Source organism: Triturus cristatus, chromosome 10 (assembly GCF_964204655.1).
Source record: "Triturus cristatus chromosome 10, aTriCri1.1, whole genome shotgun sequence".
In the NCBI taxonomy this organism is placed as follows: domain Eukaryota; kingdom Metazoa; phylum Chordata; class Amphibia; order Caudata; family Salamandridae; genus Triturus; species Triturus cristatus.
The window spans coordinates 1,224,820,125-1,224,845,208 of NC_140593.1; the positions used below are offsets into that span (position 1 = coordinate 1,224,820,125).

At 45.2% G+C, this 25,084-nt stretch overlaps 2 protein-coding genes across 5 annotated transcripts in view; one reads left to right on the top strand and one right to left on the bottom strand.

Moving 5' to 3' along the window:
• SRPK3 (SRSF protein kinase 3) overlaps positions 1–4,567 on the bottom strand; it is a 192,186-nt gene extending 187,619 nt beyond the window's left edge. For 2 of the 4 annotated variants that reach the window (XM_085629783.1, XM_085629781.1), the window contains exon 1: positions 4,193–4,411. In XM_085629783.1, coding sequence (XP_085485909.1) covers positions 4,193–4,347 — 155 coding nt within the window. In that variant the 5' untranslated portion in view covers positions 4,348–4,411. The other 2 variants (XM_085629782.1, XM_085629785.1) reach the window with 2 other exon arrangements.
• Positions 4,463–24,718, top strand: LOC146797128 (uncharacterized). The gene is made up of 3 exons (XM_085631503.1): positions 4,463–4,590; positions 22,759–23,733; positions 24,704–24,718. Exons 1-3 carry the CDS (start codon positions 4,579–4,581, stop codon positions 24,716–24,718), a joined length of 1,002 nt encoding a protein of 333 aa, XP_085487629.1. The 5' UTR covers positions 4,463–4,578.
• Positions 24,719–25,084: the final 366 nt, after the last annotated feature.

The following is a 25,084-nucleotide window of genomic DNA, read 5'->3' on the forward strand; positions in this document are numbered from 1 at the left end:
AATCTGCTGAGTTCAAGGGACAAGCGATTTCGGACTGAAGAGTGCGCAGCCAATCAAGGAACGGACCCATGTAGAAAGTTGGTTTTGACAAAAAGGGACACCCTGAATCCAAGCCCCCTACTACCTTAAGATCTTTTTATTTAGGGCGAAAGCCCTCACCTACCCAAAGGGTGGCATGCTTCATCACAGGGCTCCTCCTCACATTGCATGTGCTGGATGCCAATGAGAGCTTCAACTCAGGTCATCGGGCAGGGATGTGGAATTCCTATAGCCCAACACCCAGGAAATATTGTTTGGGGTCAAGGGCAACAAGTTTTCATGTGTATTGTGTCCTTGGGACAAGTAAGCCCAACCCCCTGCAGCACAAACCATTTGGCCGCCAGTTTGCAGTACCAGATTATGGTTCAGGGATTGGCACTGTTTTCAGTTAAGGTAATATTTTTCTCCATATGTTAATGCTGTTCAAACTTGTATTTATGGTTCATTAATTGAAAGACTTTATTATTAGGGTGAGCGCTCTAAGTTAATGTAAGCTCATACTGCACTACTGACAGTGGTTCCAGTATAAAAATGTGTAACACGTTTTCAAAGTTGAGCAATATGAGGCTATGTATAATGCTCCCAGAATGTGCTCTGATTTGATGCAAATATTTGCAGAAGCTCAAAAGCAAGATTGACGATTCTTTGCTTCCAAAATAAAATGTTGATGAAAAAATGAAAGCAGAAAAAAAAAAAACATTTTGCTAAACTATGGTAACATTTCAGGTACCATTTCTTTGCAGCAATATCATTTAGTAACGTGATGAAGCATGCTAGTATTTCCCAACAATATTCATAATGGAAAATGAGTGTAACCAGTTTCAATAAGATTATGGGAAACAAAAATAAACAAACATTGGCAAAGCCAGAAGGCCTGAAATTGGTGATCAGCATTTTCGTTTTGTGAATGTATGACTTGTTTGGGCATGGTTTTTGTGAAACCTTATTTGAATGGGAGCTGCCGGTCCCTTACCATTATAACATACATTGGCAAAAGCAAAAATTGTTTTTGGCATCAAAAAGCACACACTGCCCCAGTAGTTACTGGGGGGGGGGGTGGAAAAGAGAGAGAGAAAGAGAGAGAAAGAGAGAGAGAGAGAGAGAGAGAGAGAGAGAGAGAGAATTTTAATAAACAAGATGGGTGTTGGCCCAGATACACTATCATCTTCCCTACTGAGCAACCTCTGCAAATCAGTGATACCTATCACATCACAGAACACGGCACCCCCACCTACACTCCATTTCTACTCCCTACAGAAGTACTATGACACCACCAGTAACTTCCCCACTATTTCCCTCTATATTTTCTCCCCATGGCTCACCCACCCCCAACTCCACCTCCCCTTCAGGAGCATATAGGGTCTGATTGCTTTTGTGTCATCACATAGTGATGGACAATTACTACAACTAGTAAACCTTGATTTTATATGGCTGAATGAAGAGTGAAATGCTATGTAATCATTATTAGCAAAGACTTTCAACTACTGCTTGGATTATGCATTCTTACACTTTGCATATTACAAAATACAATTAGGAAATGTTTCAAAAACACAATGATGGCAGCTGTGCAGCTTAGCCAACCACTGTTGTCTGTGCTGATGGAGACCATGAGACTAGCCAGCCTTGTGACTGAAGACTGACTCTTATGCAGAAAATCAGTACCAAACACTCACAGGCCGCCTACTATAAAACTAGGTTGGTTCAAGACTCGCTAATACATAACTTTAATGATATTTGCAATTAGATGTATATAAGATATTTACAAATAAAAACAAAATACTCCACTCGTCCGTGTCTAAGGAAAGCTCTAGGTGTGCAAATTCAATTAGGCATGCTGCATGCACTGAAAAGGTCTGGAAATCTCTTCTGGCCTTAAGATGCTACAGTGAGAGCTGCCAAAGAGACTGAAGACAGCGCACAAGGTGCGACAAGGCCCGTTTGAGTCATTTTTGCAATGACACTTTGAAGAAGAAGAATGCTGAGGAAAAAAAGCACGAAATCTGACAGCAGGTTGTATTGCATCAGCCAGCCTTCTTCATCCATTGGTCTGTTATCGTGTAATTCACATTTTATCTCCTGCCTACCACAGCACACAGCATGGGGCAATGGTTAGCCCACTTCGGCCACGGACTAACTTCACTGTGAGTGACGGCATTCTGCCCTTTCACAAAGAGCCCATCCTCACCCATAGCACTGGTCTTCAAACCCAGGGTCTACTATGGCAGAGTAAGCGTTTTAAAACCAAAATACACATTTTTCCATAAGCCAATGTTTTTTTCTTTGTTGGCTTGATGAGGGGATGGCAGCTTACCTAACAAAGGTTTACAAAAACTATGCCAAAACAAAAACAAGTATTGACAAAGCCAAATGACTGATAGACAATGTCAGTCCTACTGCCTTTGCCACTGCAATTGAACGTTTGGTTAATGCTATTTGAAACAATTCGGACTTAACTAGAATTAAACAGGCAAAACAAGAGCACTGGGTGGTCCGATAGGCAAACAAATTCTTATTTTACTTCAAACATCAATACATGTTTTCTACCCTTGATGGCAAACCTTGGCCTTTTTTTCCAAAGGTCTAATAGGGTTTATGCATTAGATTTCTTACAACCCAGCACGACACCAAAGGTTTTAGGTTCGCCCGCACAAAAACTGAAAAGGAAGAACTCGTCTCAAATAATGAAATGTAATAAAGCATATGGGACTTACAGTCATACTGGGAATCAACAGAGCAAAATGTTTGTTGAAGAAATGGAGAAGCATCAGCTTAGGAGACATGTGTAACCATTTATCATTACTTATGTAAGTGCATGCTATGCATTCACCTCAAATGCAGAAAAAAAAATAAGAATTGTGAGACTCCTAGTGCCAACAATAGCTGTGAAGCTACAAGTCCCAGCATTATAGCTGCTATTGGCATAACAAACATGACTTGATGGTGGACAACCTTTTAACATGACCAGTTGACGTGTTAATTAGTCACTATGGTTAGTGCTCCTAACCTTATACCTACAGGCCCGCTGCCCCTCTATGGCCAACTGATATGGCTAAGTAGTCAATGAGCAGAGTCTCAAGAAAACAATGTACTTTTATTAAACTACATCAAGTTCTCCCGTAATGGGCCATGAAGCTCAAGCTCTGCGTGAGCAGCTGTCTCCTCAATGAAACAGTACAAGATCTTGCAACTCGAGGAACCAAGAAGCTTCACCCATGGATGGAGAATTCTGCCCCTTAAGAAACAAGTTATTCCAAGCCACATGCAACAGACTGAGGCAAAATCAATGTGTAAAAATGAATGGAGATGCTGTTAGGCATATACTATAAATAGCATGTGTGACAACAACTCTACACTGCTAAGAAGTTTAGAGAAAAATAATAGGGCACATTTCATTTGCAATGAAGCACAGCAGGGCAGGCCTTGGGTGAGATGAGCCCAGGCGGCAATATTCAGAGGGGCGCAGCAGGGAGCTGTCTGACTTAATGTGATGCAAACAGCAGCGCGTCCATCCCACTTGGTCTCAATTTGGTCTGTTAAAGACAGTGTAATCCGCTCTAAATGTTCCTCAGCGTGCCTGTTAGCACCCCATCCATCCTCTACTCTCCTCCCATCTCCTTCACACCTCCGGCCGGCACACCGCAACACAACCCCACCCCCCACAACAAACACCAATTTTCTTTCTGCCAAGGGTGGTGTCCCAGTCAATCGATTTAGGGCCAGTCCTGGAGCGCAAAAAGCTAAACCAACATTATTAGGGCTGGCTAGACAGCAGCGCTGGCAGCAGGAAATATTGATGTCTTTAAATGCAACTTCAGAACTCTGGTTCCTCCTACCTTTATCAGGTTTTTGGCATATTTAAGTAGACTGGGATAACAACACATAGCATCAGTCCTAGGGAATGATAGCAGCCTGGCCCCCCACAGTGATACTAAGGACCCCCACTCTACCCAGAGCCCCTGGGGGGCCTGGTCCCCTGTCTTCACACCCCAGGGTTGAGCTGGCACCGGTAAGAGAGATCTGCCCCTCCTTCACACCTGCTCCACGTGCTTGCCGCTCACGCCTCCTGCGCATGCGCCCGCCCACGACTACCTGTCCTCGCGCCGGTGCGTGCTGCAGCGCCTGTGGCCAGCCTCGCGCCGGTCACGTGACTCACCCGGGCTCGTGCTGCGGGTGGCCGTTGCTGGGGGCAGTGACGTCGCCTCCCCCCTTGGCACGCTCGCGGCGGTGCTTCTTCTTGCTCTTTTTGCCTTGACCGGCGCTGGTCCCGGTGCCTGCGGGAGAGAAGAATAGAAGGTGGCTAACCGGCATCGGAGCACCACCCGCAGCGGCCCTCCCGTCAATAACCCGCGGTCCGTTAGTTCCTTGGTCTCAACCCCTCACCTTTCTTGGTGCTCATGCCTGCCCGGAGCCTGCCCAGAATAGCACTGCACGCATGCGCAGCCCCATAGCAGCTGCCTGGACGTCACGAGGCTGCTCCTCGTTGCCACCCCGATAGCCGCTGCAGGGCTGACGCCATCTTGGTGAAGGAACGCAACCTCCATGTTGGTTAAGGTACGCGACGGCCATCTTGTTTTGGGGAGGAATGGTAGTCAGGGAAGGTGGCGGCCCTTTTGGAACGGGCTGTGCGAGAGGGCCAGTGCGCTAAAATAATTTTATTGAGTTCACACCCACGTGACGGACATGTAATTAAAACGGCGTGAAACGAGAATTACTTTGAAGCTCCTCTTGGGCTAGTGGTTTTATGTGGCAAAGGACAACGTAATTGCATACATTGCTGTGAACAAAGATTACACAACTTTCCTATCCGGAATAAATATTTTCCTCAAATTAGAGTTACTGTTTAGTCATGTCACTCTGCTGTCAAATATAATTAACCATTTTCAATGCAATACATCTCGCATTTGCGATTGTTTAAGCTATTGACATTGTAAATGACAATGCCTTTTCATAGCTGCCAAGGTTTCAGATTGCTATGTGTGACATTTTCATAATTTCTGAGGAGTGACATTTCAACGACTATGAGTGACACTCTCTCGCGAGCAAAAATTAGATTTTTCACAGCCTGCTGGGCAGAATATGTGGATTTTATTAAAGACACGGAGGCTAACGTTGTGCAAATCTCCTTTATTGCCACAGCTCAGCAGAAACAATTGAAGAATACAGAACTTCAATGAACATTCCAATATGCTATAAAGTCCCCCCCACAAACAGCCATCTTTCTTCTTTGTTAAACTGCGAACAATATAATTCAACGAGTAGAGATAAAACTCCAATTGAAGACCATTTTCCAACTCGTGGTCCGGAGCGAAAAGGATTCTTATTAAGAAAGAAAAAAGAATAGATTCCCGTAGTATCTCTAATAACATCATAAACATCAGGGTGGGTTACATTAAAAAAGTGGAGGGATAATATTAGCCGCCTATTTGAGATACCGGCATTTGTAAGAGACAGAGCACGCACGCTGGCTACTTAAATGCACGGCTCCTTGGTGTGAGGTGCCTTGCAGGAGTCACAATCAATTAATCCACGCATCACTGAGTCTGACCAGGCAGCCTCTGTCCACGTGGGACCGACTAAGAAGGCTGAGAGGCACCAGCGCAGATCTCAGCTGCTGCCTTTTAAACCAATATTTAACTAACATTTCCGCAGCATCAGCTGAGGAGAGCACAGCTGAGAGTTACAGAATCAGGCTGACTGTAAAAGGAAGCATTCCCAACAATACAATCAGAATTCACACACACCTGCTAGTGCGGCCGTGACGAGTCCTGCAGCACGCACCAGAGGCAGTCAGATCCTATTTTAATGATTACCTGATCCTGCCTCTGTGCGACCCTTTTCAACGTCCAGTGAACTCCGGTGCCCATGATCGACGAGGCACCAATATGATTATTGCAGCGACGCGTGGGGGGCTGCGGCAAACTAAAGCAACATAACTGCCGCTTTCCCTGCTGCACAGTCAGAGAGAGTAATGGATACACTGTTAGTTGCATTCACGTGACCTCACCACATCACGTGAATGCCGTGCTGGCCGACCCGCAGCAGCTGGGCTTATAATGAATGCTCATTGCTGCCGCCAGCGCAACAATGAGCCACTAGGTTGGCGCGACACTCCTGACCTGCCATTCAAGAATTGCACACTTGAGATAAATCATACACTCTGCCAGAGCAGCACTGGTCCCCCAACTGTGTTGCTTGCTCATCAGGAGTCACCATTGTTTGGTCAGGACCGCGATTTCGGTCGCGCTGGTCTCTTCCTCTGCACGGATAGTGGTGTCAAGGAGACGCTACAAATGCGTGACCTTGCATTTTAATGCGGTGATGCGGACCACCGCACAAAAATGCACTAGTATCACGCCTGATGTGTGATACTTGGAGGTCTGCCTTTTATTTATGTGTTTTTAAAAGCAACACATATATAAAAGGCATCATTATTTTTAATGCCAATTGCTCAAACTCTCGCAAATGCGAGACCACTTTAATGGTGGCCCGCCCCTTTCTTTAGACGCTGCTTGCATTATTCAGCTTACAGTGAGCAGCGTCTAAAGAAAGGGGCGCGGCCAACATTAAAGTTAAAGCCCATATGGAGCTCTTTCATCCAAAGTGAAAAAAAATATAATTAATTTAGAAAGGTTCTGTAGCGCGGCCACTAAAGTGAAAGCAGCACACGCTGTTAATTGAATAGGTACATGCAGTAGCTAATGGGAAAGCGCCCCGAACTGTAAAATAAATAATTAAATAAGTGCGGCCATTAAACTGAAAGCGGACCACGCTGTAAATTAATTAAGCGCGGCGGCTATAGTTAAATCGGACCGCGCAGTAATTTAAATAAATAAATTACTAAAATTGTGTGGCGTGCTGCGATGCCGTGGGTGGAATACAGGAAGATCATTGAAGAAAATAGTGCTCACCGACTTATAAAGCAGACCGTGTAACGACACAAGTAAAAAGTCTAGTCGTTATAGAAGGTTACAAATGCTACCAAGGTGGGACTATTAAGCCTATTTACAAATGAAAAGCAATGATTTCGCAAGGACAGTAACAGGAACCAATTGAAAAGATGGGCAGAGCTTCTATTCTTAACCTCAAGACAGCATGCCTTGCAGAGCAACCCATGCACTGCCCAGGCTCGACCTAACAAAGACAGTAAAGACGTATAGAGGTTGATCCTTGTCCTGGAAACTAAGCAGAGTTTCTTCAGTCGTAAACCTTAAATTATTAGGTCGAGCATTCAAGACCTCTTGTATATACTTTAGGATATTATCTACTGGCGGTCGCCAGTAGATAGTTATAGTTAAGACCGAGTTTCCATAGGAAATCTGAAAATTCTATTTTGAATAACTTTGGCGCCGGTTGACGAATCCTCGCGAAATTTTCAAAACTAATGGGGCGCTCTGTTCAGCTCCTACCCTGAAAGTCTCAGGGTGAGTCGTCAAGCGGGGGCCGAGAAAAAAGGGGGGTCCCAAAACGCGTTTTCCCCATGCATTTTTCCATAGGACCTTTAGTCGAAGGTACAGCCCGAACGGCTGAACAGAATTACTTGAAATTTGGCAGAGAGGTAGTCCTCAGGTCAGGGAAGTGCCTTTCGCAGGTCTAGTGTCAATCTGTTCAGTAGTTCCTGAGAAAATAGCATTTAAAAACATATACATATCTATAAGTGCGCACCGTGCGAGCACCCTAACGTGCGCGAGCGTAATTCTGATTGGTGGTTACATGTTAGTCAACGTTCGAATCGGTCAAAATCAGGTAGTGTCGGCCGCCATTTTGTTTGTTTTCAGTGCGAGAGTGAAAAAGGAGGGTGGCGAACGTGAAAAGGGGGCAGGGTAGAGAGTTCCTAACCCCCTAGCCTTTGTCAGGGGGTCCCTGAAGGACCCCGAAGGCAGAAAATTATTATTATTATTTTTTAAATCGCGGGGGTGCGCGCACCGTGCGTGCATGGTGAAAACCCCCCCCCCCAAAAAAAAATTTTAATACGTAGTTTATTGTAAAATAAATATATATAAAAAATAATAATACATAAATAAATTAGCATTTAAAAAACCGTACAAATTCACTGAAAAAAACATTGGTTTCACACACGTTATAGTTAGGAATTGGCATTTAAAAAACCTTGCAAATTCACTTAAAAAACCATAGGTTTCACACATGTTATAGTTAGGTGGATATTTCACTCGTAAAAAACCAATGAAATTCCCCCGTTATAGTTAGTTCAGATAACTCTAACTTGCGCGACCGCCACTCTATCACAAGGATGATGTCATCAGTGATGGCATGAGTGATGCCACTGACCATGTCATGAGTGATGTAATATGTGACGTCATGAGCAGTGGATTGTGGGCGCGTGAGTTATAGTTATCTGAACTAACTATAACGGGGGAATTTCATCGTTTTTTTACGAGTGAAATATCCACCTAACTATAACATGTGTGAAACCTATGGTTTTTTAAGTGAATTTGCAAGGTTTTTTAAATGCTAATTCCTAACTATAACGTGTGTGAAACCTATGGTTTTTTCAGTGAATACATATATGTGTATGCACTTTGTGGGCTCTGGAGATCAGCCCTATGACTTGTCTGCTTCCGCTTAGGGACTTTTTTTCTGTTCAACTGCCTCTATTTAACTGTCTTGATAGAAATGACCAGTAGAGGTCAATAAAATACCAGAATTGCTTTCTGCTTGTTCAACTCCCTCTATTTAAGTGTCTTGATAGAAAACGACCAGTAGAGATCAGTAAAATACTAGAATTGCTTTCTGCTGAGGGACTTTCTGTTTACATTTTTTCTGGCAACTGCCTCTATTTAACTTTCTTGATAGAAAACGACCAGCAGAGGTCAGTGAAATACCAGAATCTTTTTAACATTCTCCAGATTCCAGTCCATAGCAATTGTCTTCCATGAGCACCTGTAGACAATAATATTTTTTTCAAATCTTGTATTTTCAGTGCTATGACCACCAAAGGCCCTGATTGTATATTAAAAATAGAGCTTTGAACTATACCGTTTCCCACTAAAAGGCAATATTTCTCTCCATGTGTTCCCATACCTGGGGTGTCACGCAGTTTGGTGCTTACTTTTCCTCCATGTTAAAGAACAGTAGATGCTTCAGCACCCAGGTTAATGTGCCGCATAGCTAAATACATATAAAGTCCCAAAGACGAGACCAATTGCATTGCAAATGCTTGTTGAAATTGGTTCCGGAAGCTGTTTCTGAGCATTTAAAATAGATTCATGTAAAAATAACAATAATCAATACCTACCTTAAATTTCACACCGCATTGAAAGCTTGTCTCTTTCCATCTACATATTTGTGTGATACAATCCTCCAAAATATGGTTGGTATCCACATACATAACCACGTCTATTCTAGAACTTTTCTGCAACATCTCATATGTGTGTATGTATATATGAATACATGTAGTAAAGTGGACCAAAAGGGTTACTATTCCTGGTCGTGCCCATCCTACCTCAATGGGTTAGTTCGTATGAACCAGAACGAGAAACCCCTAACCCATTAATGTAGAAAGCTTTGATTGGGGAGAAAATGACAGAGCTGGTGACTAGATCTAGTGGTAATTCCTCTACCCCAATGGGTAACTATTCCAACAGCTCATGAGTGGTTTACTAATTTTGAAGGTTTTGTAGTGTAGCCTTTAGAGTTTTTTTTATTCCAAGTTGCTCTTGATTATCCAGAATGTAAAAGCACACAAAAGTGCAGCCAACACGTATTTCACCCCCTAGTGGTGCGAAGGCCTGGGGCTTTTTCATCACTGAACATAAGTGTATATACAAAACCAGGATTTAAAAGTAAATAAGTCTCCAGTTGTAGGAAAATGGCTCTGTATATACTGTTCCCAAATAGGTACAGTGTGTACAGAGTCCACAGTCGTCAGAGGCTAAAGTTAGATATAACCTTACTCTCTAAAGTGGTAGCTTGGTCGATCAGTAAGGCAGTATCAGAGGACAGTGTAAAGCATTTGTTGTACACACTCAGTCAGCAAATGGTCTCACACACTCAAGAATTGAACTCTAGGCCTATGGTTTATATAAAAAATAAATGTGTGTTTTATTTTAGAACCAACAATAGGTATTAAAATATACTTTCTCAGAATGAGATGCTTTAGTTAAATACTTTTGCAATACGATGTAGTTACTGTTGTGATTTTTAAGCAATATTTTAGTATTTTAAAAGTTGACACTTAGAAATTTTTTCTAATGAAATCACCAATGTTATCCTATGGAAGGAAATTTACTTAGCAGGTAAGTGGGGTTATTGTTACTTTTTCTAGCTCAGTGTTGGATCCTGAATCCAGCACTAGTGTACCACCTGTAAGCAGTTGAGAGAATGCGTTTAGGTTACACAGGCAATTTGTAACGAATATTTGTAAGTTTGCAAAATCGACACTTAGAAACTTTTTCAGCAAAAACCAGGCAATGTTATCCTATGAAAGGAAATCCAAATTGCAGGTAAAGTATGTTCTCGTTACATTTGTAATCCAGTGCTGGGCTCCTAAGCTCAGTACTGGGACATCTATCTAAAACAGGTAAGTAATTACGTTTTCACAGTTGGTACGATTTTTAAAGAATATTTGTAGTTTGCAAAAATCGACAGAAGAAATTTCACAGAAAAACAGTCAATGGTTTCCTATGGGAGAAAATTGAGTTAGCGCCGCGGTAAGTATGGTTGTAATTACTTTTTAGGATCAGTGCTGGGCACCAAGATCCAGCACTGGGATCTCTCCTAATAGCAGGTGAGTATTTTCGATTTCGTTCCTCGGTTGATTTTAGGTGAATATTTTAAAGTTTAGAAACTCCACACTCAAAAGAATTTCCAAGTGAAACCTGCCAATGTTACCCTATGGAAGAAAAGTGTTTATCGGCTTTTGGGTAAGTACTCGACTGGCAGAGCTAAGGTGCTGGGCATAGACTCAGGGGTCTCCCAGGGTCAGGTAAGTACAGTTGTTACACCCTCAGCGGCACAGGGGCAGCCGGGTGCAGAGTGAGGTAGGCCCAATGTTATCCTATGGAAGGCAGGGGGCCCGTGGTTGGTGGCTGCTGGCTAGCAGGCTACGTGGCTGTGGGAGCTGGGCTCCCTGTCACTTACTCAGGGCAAATAGGGAAGTAGGTTAGAGTAGAAGTTGCACTGCCAGGGCCAAAGGCTGCAAGCTCGGGGACGAAGATTGAGCTTTTGGTGCCGGGAAATCTTACCCTCTGTTGATCGCGGTTGGGGGGGGTCCCTGGTTCTGAGACTGTAGGCATCGTCAGGAGCGTCGAGGTGGGTCCTTGGTTGCCGGATTCGGGGTTACAGTCGCCAGGGGGACGTCCTCGTGGTCTTTGTCCACTCCAGCACAGGCCAGGCTTGGCGGGTGCAGAGTGTGCAGGGTTCGAGGTTCCTGGCTGATGCCAGGGGTCTGTTACTTGCTTTGAGCAGTGCCACTGCTCGTGGGAGTCCCAAATGCTCAGAGTCACAAGGTAGCCAGGTCCTCCGGGGTTTGTGAGGTTGCTGGCCACGGGAGATGCCGGGATTTAGCAGGAGAAGGTTCGAGGGTCGACAGGCCGGTAGGGCTGGGGCCAAAGCAGTTGGTGTCTTCCTCTTGTTAGTAGCTGCATGGCATGTCTTCTTTCTTCTTGATCTTCTTTGCTGTTTCGGAATCTGGATCTAAGGAAGGAAGATTCAGGGTGCCCCTAAATACTACATTTAGGGAAGTTATGGGTAGGTAAAGGGCAGGGACCACTGGGTCCCTGCCCTGGGGTGGGTATCTTCAAGATGGCGAGAGCCCGGAGATGTGCTTCACCTCGCCTCCCCCACCTGAGGGATGGGGTTGGCAGAGGCTGGCACACCTCCTGTCCTTCGTTGGGGTTTCCGGCCAGTCTTCCCACCAGAGTGGGGGTTTAGAACCGGTAGGGGCCAGTTGCTGAGTACAGCAAGTGGCCTGGAGAAGTTCACAACGGCGGCATGCCTTTGAAGCTTTCCCTGCCCATCCTGGTTGAGGAGACCTAGCACCTAGCCCAGGAAGTGTATTGTTGCAGGCCCAGGAGAGCGGATGGCTCTCTACCCAGGGGTCCAGCAGCATGTCTGCTGTGTGTCAGCCTAGGCAGCCTCCCAGACCAGACGTGGATTGTAGGTTAGGTTTCAAGGGGCATCTCTAAGATGCCCTCTGGGGTACTTGGTACATTAAATCCCACACTGGCATCAGTGCGGGTTTAATGTGCTGAGAAGTTTGATACTAAACTTCTCAGTCTTCAGTGGAGCCATCATGGTGCTGTGGAATTCGTGTTTGACGATCTCCAAGCACCATATACTCTTAAATGGCAGAACTGCACTTACAGTGCCCAGGAATGGACCTGGGTACTGTAGGGGCACAGGGCTCATGCTCCTGTACCCACAACACTGGCATAGGGCACCCAGCTAGAGGGGTGGCTGATGTATGCCAGGGCAGTGTATGTTGTAGGCATGGCACACAGGGATGTGTGCCATGTCGACTCTCTGTTTTGTCCTATACCCAGACACTCAGCCTGCAAGGGCAGTGTGTTTGTGTCAGGGTACAGGGCCTCTAAGGGTGGCACAATGAGTGCTGCAGCCCTTAGAGGCCTTCCCTGGTCACAAGGCCCTGGGTACCTAGTGTACCATTTACCAGGGGCTGACATGTGGCCAGGGTTTGCCAAGTTGGGTTTTAGGTTTCAGCACAGTTTTTAGGGAAGGAACATAGGCCCTGGGCACCTCATTGGCAGGAGCCCGGGGCACACTCAGTCAAAGTACATTCAGCAATTCAGCAAAAAGTAGGGGCATACCATGAGGGAAGATGGCACTTTCTTACACCAGTGCATAAGGTGAAGAACAAACGAGAACCTAATTATTGTTCAGCGGCCAGATGCCAGTGGCACCCCAATTGTATAGTTAGTGATACAGAAAGAAAACATGAGGCCACCGGATCAAATTATATGAAAATCCAAATGGGAGAGTCAGGAGTGGGTTGCAAGCAGGTTTGGTTATTACAGTTTTGTTTGGAGTGCATCACCACAACCATCAATACCATAGAGATCATAATAAATGGGAATTTGCCAGTCAAAGATATAGTTTGGCGTTGTTCGTAACAACAGTTTGTATGGGATGCGTTATCAAAAACATCTATAGCATAGACATCATCCAAAATTGGGGTGTGTTATAGGGCATTATCGAGACTGTAGTACCATATACAGAATCAGTCATTGTATGGAAGTAAATATAATAGTTGTTGGGCACAAACATTATTGAAAGTATTTAACAAATAATTGTGCAGGCATAATTGCTGCTCTTTCTCAGAAAGAATGTAAGATGCAATAAAAGTGAAATCACTTGTCCCAGAATTATCAATTATTCAAATGTATAGTCTCAGCTTAGAGCTATTTAGTCACATTTAAAAATGTCATAACTCGAGAACAAATAAGTATATATAATGCACAGTTTTCAATATAAGTCTTTCTGAGCACTTGTTGGTAATATATATTGTTCATCAATGTGAGCTGGAAACACGTTAGCAATAAAATGTCACTTCAGTGATATTCTCGGCTTATATACATGCAAAAATGTTTGTGCCCAACAACTATTGTATTTACTTCCATACAATGATTGATTATGTATATGGTACTACAGTTCTCATAATGGACCTTATGGGCCACTGTATAAAATGTGCCACAAAGAAAGGACTCACCTATCATGATCAAGACCCGGCAGTCGAAACACGTCCGTGTTTGTCAAAACGCGGATGTTTGGTCATTAAAAATTAGGAAATATGAAGCCTTCGGGAGTGCAGCCTGTTAATTTGAGAAAAAAAAAAATATAATATATATCAATCAACAAATGCTCTGTATGGCTAAACGCTGTTGCACTAGTCCAAATCGAAGGGGAAGTCTGCCAGTTGGAGTCAGCCAGCTCGGTTCCTTTTTATGCTCATCCTGTATTCCTTTGTGGACGCAGTCGCAAACTCAGATTAACTTGCTCCATGTAATTAGTGAATAAACAATAATTGATCTGCCATGACGTGTTTTGGCCTTGTTGTTTTTTTTTAATTTTTTTTTAAAAACCTTTGTGCATAGTAAAAGAACAAATACGGGCCTACAACCATCAGGCCGGCCACAATACGGTTGAGCACAGAGACAAACATTACATCCCCTGTGCATCAATGGTCAAGATTAGCAACGATTCAGGATTTATACACTGGAGGGATCCTTGACACCAGGGGAAGGAGAAGTGAAGGTTAATTTTAAGGTTTTCAAAATAATTTTATCAAGAAAAAAGTCAGTAGAGGATAGAACCAAGGAGATTCGAGTCCGCACGATGGCTTCACTACACGGGAGAGCAGCAGCATCATTAAAACAGCCATAGAAAATCTCATACAGTGAGGCGATGCAGTTAGATAACAGGATAATCACATGAGTAAATACGCACCCCTTCAAAGCCGCCCCCACTCAATCCACCCCACACCCGGACCCCGAATCGAAACAAGTATAGCGCAGAGACATGGAAGAAAGAGGCCCATAGAACTAAAAAGAAACAGTAAATTACCCCCCCACCCTACACCAATGCGGAGGCTACGGCCTGCCCCCCCCCCCCCAGCATAGTGCCTGTCGCCCAATGAACCCGAAATATAGACGAGAGAGAAAGTAGGAGTAAAGAAAATAAGAAAACAAAGAAGAAAGAAGGCGGGGAGGAGCCCACGTAACCTCGGAGCGCCCGAAACCACCGGCCAGCCACGCCTCCACACACTGAAACCCCACTACACCCAAAGGCGGTCGTGTGAAGATAACATATCACAACAATTAAATGAAGGCAGACAGATCGCGACGAGTGCGCACAACATATGCAAACAGTTCCAGTCCCAGTCCAGCCCGTCCGTGAAACCATGGTGATATAAATCAATCTAGCCCTGGCCCGATCGCGGGCTTAAGATTAGACCAGCCCCCTCATGAAGGCCCCGCATCCCGTGCAGACAAAGACAATATGGCCGCTTGGAAGAAGATGGAGAAGTAGAGTCACAAAATGGCCGCCGATCATCTATTGAGGTCCCCTTGCACACCATATAAAATCCAGACCTGGCCTGTAAAGTACAGGAGTTCCACATAAAAGAAGCCGTAGGCCACCGTGAACGGTTCCTCGAGGACGTCAGGTGTAGCTCAGCTGGATACTCTTGCGGACGCGGTGAGGCAGTGTACTGCTCGATTTTCCCGGCCTTCCGGTGTTGCAGAGCAATCCATATGACTTCAGTCTCTTTCCATCCGAGTCTAAGGACTGGAGTAGTGAGTAGGGCCTATCTATTAGACACTTGTGACACCATCCCGTGCTCCTACCCTTAGCTCAGGGCCTATATACATAGCCTAGGGAATAGATTCGTTAGCCTTGAGGATAATTTGCCCTATAGTGAGGTTGTTTCATGGAGCTGTGTTGAATTCAGGCCTGGTAGGCCTCAAACGGGAGAGACTCCATCTTTCTTTCTGCTCCGGCAGCCCGGGACCTTTCCAGAGGGAGGGGGATGTTTTAGTTATGAGGTGTTATTCGCTTGGAGAGAACCGGTTCAGGCCGGCCCTTATCGAAGGATTGTATTTTTCTTCATGCCGAAGACACTACATCAGGCCGGCCGGCTGGGAAAGTGTCCTTGGTACGGGGAGGTACAGGAATTTGGTGGGCGGCAGGTTTCGAGCTGGAAATTTCCATGAGGGAATGCACTTCTATATTAGTGAAAGTCTGAGTGAGATAAGAGCACTTGCTTCTAGACCATAGGCGGCATCTGGCCGTTAGCAGAAGAGCTATTACTTATTCCAGGGAAGACTGATGATGAACTTGAATCCAAAGAGGAGAGGGTAGCCGATAAGGACGAGGTTCCAGTGACTCGGAGAGGGAGAAGGGAGCAGACCCACAACTGCAGAGGGGTGACTTCCAGGCTAAGCCGAGGCATAGACGAGAAGGGAACCTAGATGACCATTGAGTACAGGCGACGTACCCTCAAGGTGAAGTCGATCCCTTTTTCTTTGAAGTGTATAACTTAATCTTTTACTTTCCTTGCAGGTTATATATGTATGATGTGTTCCGTAAATGTGCATGTGGCATTTAAATAAAGTATTTAGCTTATTGTACGTTAGCATGTGTTGTGTACTTTTGTATAGGAGGATAGCCTATTCTTTAGTCAGAGTTTCCTTAAAATGAACAGAGGTTAATCCTGGTCAGGTAAGTGGTAACTGGATGAGGGGGAAAACAAGCCCCTCGAACTAGAGAACAGGTTGTGCTCAACTAATAGTCTTTGTGTGATCTGATATATGGTAACCCCGATTCCCCTGTTGTGTACCGCAGTAACAATAGGATGAGCTCGTGCTAAGGCTGCCGGGTAGGTAGGAGATTCTGGGTCTGACTGAGGCCGCGAGATCGTGTGTGTCGCTGCCGAATGGGTAGGAGATTCTGGGTCTGACTGAGACCGCGAGACTTTGTGTGTCGCTGCCGAATGGGTAGGAGATTCTGGACCTGACTGAGGTCGCGAGATCGTGTGTGTCGCTGCCGAATGGGTAGGAGATTCTGGGTCTGACTGAGACCGCGAGACTTTGTGTGTCGCTGCCGAATGGGTAGGAGATTCTGGACCTGACTGAGGTCGCGAGATCGTGTGTGTGTGTCGCTGCCGAATGGGTAGGAGATTCTGGGTCTGACTGAGACCGCGAGACTTTGTGTGTCGCTGCCGAATGGGTAGGAGATTCTGGGTCTGACTGAGACCGCGAGACTTTGTGTGTCGCTGCCGAATGGGTAGGAGATTCTGGACCTGACTGAGGTCGCGAGATCGTGTGTGTGTGTCGCTGCCGAATGGGTAGGAGATTCTGGGTCTGACTGAGACCGCGAGACTTTGTGTGTCGCTGCCGAATGGGTAGGAGATTCTGGGTCTGCCTAAGGCCGCGAGACTGTGGTTGCTGAGATTGCGAGGCTGTGAGGTATATAATAGGAATTCCCTGTCCTTAGGTGGTACGTATATATGTGGTTATTTGGGTGTAAAAAGACCCTAGGGAGGGGGTAACGTTCTGTTTTGGGACAGAAGGGCTCTGTAGAGCGGGTTCCACCCGATCCGAAAACCCAAGCAGAACATTTGGCGTCACGAACTGTTTACGTAACCTGTGTGTGTTGTGGTTGTCTTGTGTTTGCTTTCGGCGTGTGCGTGATTTTCTTTTTTTGTACATTTGCGTTTATACTTTTTCTTTCTCTTTCTTTCTCTCTTCCTTTCTTTTCTCTGCGTTTCTTTTTCTTTCTTTTTCGCGATGTTTTCTAGGAAATCTAAATCTACTCTTAAATTGTCCGTTGATATTCCCGGATGGGATTCAACGCCTTATGGTGCCTTGGCCCGAGAGTGGGCTGACTCTACTGGTTTGAGTGAAAATTGGAACTCTTCTTTGGAGTCGGCGGAACCGGCAGACGTGATTACTTGTTTACAGACGGCACCTGTCTTGAAGGGTGAGGAAGTTCCCGCTTTGGGGCGCAGAGGTTGGGTTGTTCTATCTGCGTATCGGATTTTGCATGAGAGGTTGCTGAAATTGCAGATCTCTCTTAAGGATGCGGAATCGCACTTTGTTGAGGTTCAGAATTCCAATACTTTATTGCGCTGTCAAAACAAGTTGCTTTCCGACAAACTTGACACTTACCAAACGGTTGCTGAAAGGGCGGCTGTGCGGATTGCTCGTTACAAGTACAAGAACAGGCGTGGTCGAGTTTCGTCGCGTAAGGTGCGCCTGGCCGTGGCGAAGGCTGGACTGGATTGGAATCCTGATGAATGGGATGGTAATATCTGGGACTCGACTACGTCTTGTTCCTCGGGTGACGAAGGTGCTATGCATGAGTTTTCTCGTTCCCGTCATGGAAGTAAGTCTACTTCTCGCACCTCTGATGGTGCACCCCGTGATTGCGCTCGTTCTTCGGGCGGGATCGATACTTCTTACACTGATTGTCCCTCTACTAGTACTGCTCGGGCTCCTTGTGATGCTCGTCCCGTGGTTTCTGCGCATCCGGTTTTTCGTCGGAAGTTGCAGCAGTCTCCCAATGCTCCGCAGGGTGTTTCTTTGGACTGTTTGGAAGATTTTACCCAACAAGAAATTAGTGATATTTTGCAGCGCTTTCGGCAGCGGACTGGTGAGGCTTTGCTCACATGGATGGTGCGCCTTTATGAACTAGGCGCTGCTGGTATTATGTTGGACACTGGCGATTGTTTGAAGTTTTGTTCTTTGAGTTTGGATTCTACTGTACAAGATCATTTTCGTAACTATAATGGTGGTGGTCAGATTTCTTTGCTCCAATTGGCGACTGAGGGTTGTAATTTGAAGTATCCTACTGAATCTGACTGGCCTGTCAATGACAAGCCGTGGTATACCTTGCGTGATGCTGCGCAACGTCTTAAGGAGGAAGTGATGAAAACGGCTATTTTTCTGGGCACTGCTGACAGATTGCTTGATGGGATGTTGACTTCTTCTGTGCGGAATCGTATCATTCGCTCTTCTCCTGTTGCCTACAAGCAGGTCATGATGACTTTGTTGATTAACCAGACTGGTAATGTACTATCTACGGTGTTGGAGTCGGTACGCCAACTCGGTGAGTTGGGTGAGTGGTTTAAACCTGAACGTCAGTCCCGGCCTGACACCCGTACTCCTGGTGAATATAAATTTACTAGACGTGATATCTTTACTGGTCTTTTGGCTGACGGTGTGCGTCGGGAGGACATTGATGGTGAGACTACTGCTCGTTTGTGGGAGATGTTTCGCAAACGGGGCTTAGATCGGAAGGAGGGTGCCCGGCGTGTTCGAACGACTGAGTGTGATCGTGGTTGTTCTGATGGTAGCGGTGATGATGATCGCCGTGGGCGCTTTGATCGTCGTGATGATCGGCGTCCTGTACGTGATCTGTCCCCTCGTCGAGAGCGGGACAGGGAGAGAGAGGGGGAAAAGGAAAGGGGGAGAAATGATTATGCTTACAGCAGACGTAGAGATGATAGGGATCAATCCCCTGAATTGAGAAGGAGGGAGGATCGATACAGTTTGGCCGATCGAAACTCGCAGTGCAATGTAGAGGACAGGAATCCATTTCGTAATAGAGATGGATATGAACAGGAGGTACCGATACCTAAGAAACGTGAGAGTCTTTATCCTGATTTGTCCTGGTACACAGAATGCAGTAAGAATGACTAGGAAATAGGTCAAGCTCCGGTACACAGATGGGCTCACAGAGATAATAGACCCTATGTAGATATTGATATTTTTTGGAGACATCGTAATATCCAAAGGGCCCGAGCATTAGTTGATACAGGAGCGGAGGCCACTCTTATTCATGGAAAATCAAAGAAATTTACAGGGCAGCCTTTCACTATTACCGGATTAGGAGGAAAGGAAACCCCTGCAGTTCAAACTTTGCTTGAAATGAGAATAGGTAGAATCCCTAGAAAGGAATATTCTGTATTAGTGGTGCCACTTCTAGAATTCATAATTGGAATTGATATTTTGAAGGGAATGACATTGCATCTTGATGATGGGTGTTACCAATTTGGAACGACGCATTATATCTCGTCCAGACCTATACGGGTTGGTCGTTTAAGGATGCCCCCCATACAAGTTCCCCAGGCGACCAAAGTGGTTTGTCAGAAGCAGTATCGTATTCCGGGTGGTCATGAAGAGATTAGTACCACCATTCAGGAGTTGGTTGATGCAGGCGTTATAACTCCAGTTACTTCTGCTTGGAATAATCCTGTTTGGCCGGTGCGTAAAAGTGATAATTCTTGGCGCATGACTGTTGATTATCGAGAATTGAACAAACACACGCCCTCTTTGACTGCTGCAGTACCGGATGTTATCACCCTGATTGAAAGAATCCAAACACATCCAGGTACATGGTATGCGTCCATCGATATTGCTAATGCTTTCTTTTCTATTCCAATTGCCCCTGAGTGTCAGGAACAGTTCAGTTTTACGTGGAACGGGCGTCAGATGACGTTCAGAAGTCTTCCTCAGGGCTATGTGCATAGCCCTACGATCTGTCACCGGCTGGTGGCAGAACACTTGACTGGGGTACCAGTTCATCCCAAAATTCAGATATGTCATTATATTGATGATGTTTTGATCCAAGGCGAAACACAAGAGGATGTTCAGACACAATTAGATAGAGTCATTGAGTGTCTGCGTGGGAAAGGTTGGGAGATCAATCCGGACAAATTACAAGGTCCGTCCCAAGCTGTAAAATTTTTAGGTATTAATTGGCATGAGGGACACCGCGAGGTGATCCCTCAAGTTAAACAGAAGATTCTTGATTTTTCGGTTCCGAGGAATAGGAAGGAAGCCCAGAGCTTCATTGGTTTATTTGGTTTTTGGCGCCAGCATATTCCTCATTTGAGTCAAATATTGGCCCCGTTGTACCGTGTTACACGTAAAAAGAATGCATTTGAATGGGGTAAGCAACAACAAGATGCATTTAGTCTAGCGAAAGAGGCAATTCAACATGCTATGGATCTTTGGCCTGTACGTGATGGTGATGTGGATTTGAATGTGTCTGTGCAAGGTCCTTATGCAAACTGGAGTCTGTGGCAGAAACAAGGCAGGTGCAAAGTACCATTAGGGTTTTGGACCAAAAAGCTACCTGATGCTGGTGAGCGTTATACACCCTTTGAGAAACAGCTACTTGCTTGTTATTGGGCTTTGGTGGATACCGAGCAATTAACATTGGGACATGACATATTCTTGCGTCCTGAAATTCCTATTATGCAGTGGGTTTTGAGTTCACCAAAAACTCATCGAATTGGGCATGCTCAGGAGGCGAGTGTGATTAAATGGAAATGGTACATACAAGACAGGGCACGTGTGGGTCCGAAAGGAGTTGCGTCTTTACATGAGCAAGTGGCGCAAGCACCATCGACTGAGACTGAGAGTGAGTGTTCTGTACCTTTAAAACAGGAGTCTCCTGTCAAGTGGGGTAAACCTTTTGATGATTTGTCCGTCGAGGACAGGAACCATGTGTGGTTCACAGATGGGTCAGCAAAATTTATTGGAACTACACGGCACTGGAAGGCGGTGTCTTATAATCCGATCACACAGAAACTTTTGAGCACAACTGGTGAAGGGAAGAGTAGTCAGTTCGCAGAGCTCTATGCCGTTTATCAAGTTTTGAAACAGGAGTTACCTGGTGTATGCCATATTTTCACCGACTCCTGGTCCACTGCCAATGGACTGGCCGTTTGGTTACCGACCTGGCATTCCCATAATTGGAGGTTACACTCCAAAGAGTTATGGGGAAAAGAGTTATGGCAAGAGATTTGGGAAATGCTCCCACAGAGTACTGTTACCATCTTCCATGTGGATGCTCACACCCCCATAGATTCTCTTGACAAATTTTTTCATAACATTGCAGATGAGAAATCTAAAATTGCTGAGGCAGTGGTGGACAGACAAGATCCTGATATTGCGGGATTGGCGAAATGGGCACACCAGAAGGCAGGACACTTTGGAGAGAAGGCCACTAGCAGGTGGGCTGCTGATAGAGGAATTTATATTCCCCTGGACCTAATCATAAATGTTATTCTACATTGTCCCGTCTGTCAGCATATCAGACAGCGTAAAGTACCCCAAATTGTTAGAGGTCATTTACATCGCGGGAAATTGCCCGCTCAAATCTGGCAGATTGATTACATCGGACCCCTTCCCATGAGCAGAAATTGTCAATATGTTTGCACAATTGTCGATACATATAGTGGTTTGCTGGTAGCTTTTCCATGTAAGCAAGCCACCCAATTGAATACCATTAAAACATTAGAATTGATTATGATGTATTATGGTGTGCCATTCCAAATTCAATCTGATAATGCATCCCATTTTTGTGGAAGATTGGTACAGGAATTCTGTGTGGAAAACAATATTGAGTGGATCTTTCATATACCTTACTACCCGCAGGCCTCGGGCTTGGTGGAGAGATTGAATGGCCTGTTAAAGGATCAGCTACGTAAATTAACAGATGACAAGTATAAAAATTGGCGAGGCTTTTTACCCCAAGCACTATTAATCCTGAATAATCGTCCTTTTTTAAATGCTGAATCTCCACTTATGCGTTTGTTCCCCCCAAAGGTTGAGACTATGCCTAATGTAATTAATGAAACTGTGATGTATTGGGAAATTACTTCCGGAGCTCTGGCTCCATGCAGAGCGACCCCAGGGTCGGCAGGCTTAGATTTGCATGCTATGGATGACACCGTTCTGGAAAGCAAAAATCGGGTCATCATTGCTACCGGTGTTGGTATTCATATACCACCGGGGAATTTTGGATTGATCGCCCCTAGATCGGGGCTGGCTGTAAAAGGCATCCAGGTACTTGGAGGGGTAATTGACAGCGACTATCAGGGAGAGATTAAGGTACTTCTGCTAAATAGCAGTGAGAATGACTTGCTGATACACCGCACCGACCGAGTGGCTCAATTACTCATTATGCCTGTTTTCAGTGGTGAAATAATGAAAGGCACTGCCCCAACTTTGCTAACTGTACGAGGCCAGAAAGGCTTTGGCTCTACGGATAACCCTGGAGCCAAGATTTGGGTGCAATCGCCTAAGAATCCCCCTGAACAAGCAGAGGTTATTGCCACCGGTCAGGATAACACCATTTTGGTTATGAGGCCAGGGAAAGATAGCTGGGAAGCTGTCCCAGCTGATAAATGTTATTTACGAGAATGATTAATGCCTGTGTTTGGTTCTTTTTCAGATCATTCTTTGGATTGTTGCTGCAGGATGTGTCGGTACTGGACACCGTTCGGTCTACTTCGGAGAGAGAGAAGGGATCCCATTAACCCGGGATGAATTGGGAACCAGAGTGTTGCGTTCCTTCAATGCGTGGGACTCGTCATCGAACTTTTGGACACTGCTGGCGAAAAGAGTAACTGATGCCCCTCACTTCTGTTTGACACCGATGAGATCTGTGCACGATATCTTAGCGACGTGCCTAGTTGCTGTCCCCGCTTCGCTGGAGACGTTAATAAGCATCTTTAACGTTTCAAAGGCTCGTCCGAATATTATTCTGGGTGATTTTGCTACCCATGCATATTGTCCTTTATGTACTGAACTGCCGAATGAGCAACTTCCCATCCAATCCCAAATAACTACGTATAACATTACACAAGGTGATCTATGCTTTTTCCTCACATGTAATCCTAATGCAATTTCTGAATGTCTACGTCTCAAGTTAAGAGGCGCCACTGTTCTCACATCTCATGAACGAACTCTGTGTTTCCAGAGGACACCGACCACATGTGTTTCCGTCCAGAACAATATGACTTGCAATAGTTTGGTAGTTACTCCCAGTCACTATCGTGCAATATTGCTACCTGCCGGATGGCTTTTCTCATGTGGTAATACTTCCTGGCCCTATGTCCCTGCGAACATTTCCGGAGGCCCGTGTGCCATTACTAGACTCAGTTTACTTATGTTCTCATCACATCCAAATGCCAACTCTCGTGTGCTCCGAGATACAACTACGTTACAGGAGGATTGTGACTCATCTTTGCATTTATATTCCAAGTCTGAATACCTTAGTCTAGCTGTTTCAATTATTGGTGTCCCTGCTTTGGCGGTTTATAATGCTAAATCCATTGGGAAAATGGCTTGCTGGATGGTCAAATCTATTAATCATACTTCTACAGTCTTGTCTGACTTGCTATTAGACCCCCAGGGTGAACGTAGGGCCATTTTGCAAAATAGAGCAGCCATTGATTATCTTTTGCTTAAACATGGACATGGTTGTTCAGATTTCGAAGGTCTCTGCTGTTTTAACTTATCTGATCATACACAATCCATTCGTGCACACATAGATAAATTGCATGACCTAACTAATGAAGTTAGGAAACACATTGATCAGAGCTGGTTTGACTGGCTCTTTAACTGGTTGCCAGACATGAATATGCTACGCCACACGTTAGGTGGCATTTTGATTGCTCTTGTTGTTTTAATTTCTATCTGTTGTTTTATTCAATGTATCCCTTCACTGCTTCAATTCTGCACATCTGGTACTAGACATAGATCAGTTAGTTTTGTTTCATATTATTCTTCCACAGATGTTAGTTCCACTTAGTATATATATATAATAGACTGAAGTCAAGGGTGGAATGTACTGCTCGATTTTCCCGGCCTTCCGGTGTTGCAGAGCAATCCATATGACTTCAGTCTCTTTCCATCCGAGTCTAAGGACTGGAGTAGTGAGTAGGGCCTATCTATTAGACACTTGTGACACCATCCCGTGCTCCTACCCTTAGCTCAGGGCCTATATACATAGCCTAGGGAATAGATTCGTTAGCCTTGAGGATAATTTGCCCTATAGTGAGGTTGTTTCATGGAGCTGTGTTGAATTCAGGCCTGGTAGGCCTCAAACGGGAGAGACTCCATCTTTCTTTCTGCTCCGGCAGCCCGGGACCTTTCCAGAGGGAGGGGGATGTTTTAGTTATGAGGTGTTATTCGCTTGGAGAGAACCGGTTCAGGCCGGCCCTTATCGAAGGATTGTATTTTTCTTCATGCCGAAGACACTACATCAGGCCGGCCGGCTGGGAAAGTGTCCTTGGTACGGGGAGGTACAGGAATTTGGTGGGCGGCAGGTTTCGAGCTGGAAATTTCCATGAGGGAATGCACTTCTATATTAGTGAAAGTCTGAGTGAGATAAGAGCACTTGCTTCTAGACCATAGGCGGCATCTGGCCGTTAGCAGAAGAGCTATTACTTATTCCAGGGAAGACTGATGATGAACTTGAATCCAAAGAGGAGAGGGTAGCCGATAAGGACGAGGTTCCAGTGACTCGGAGAGGGAGAAGGGAGCAGACCCACAACTGCAGAGGGGTGACTTCCAGGCTAAGCCGAGGCATAGACGAGAAGGGAACCTAGATGACCATTGAGTACAGGCGACGTACCCTCAAGGTGAAGTCGATCCCTTTTTCTTTGAAGTGTATAACTTAATCTTTTACTTTCCTTGCAGGTTATATATGTATGATGTGTTCCGTAAATGTGCATGTGGCATTTAAATAAAGTATTTAGCTTATTGTACGTTAG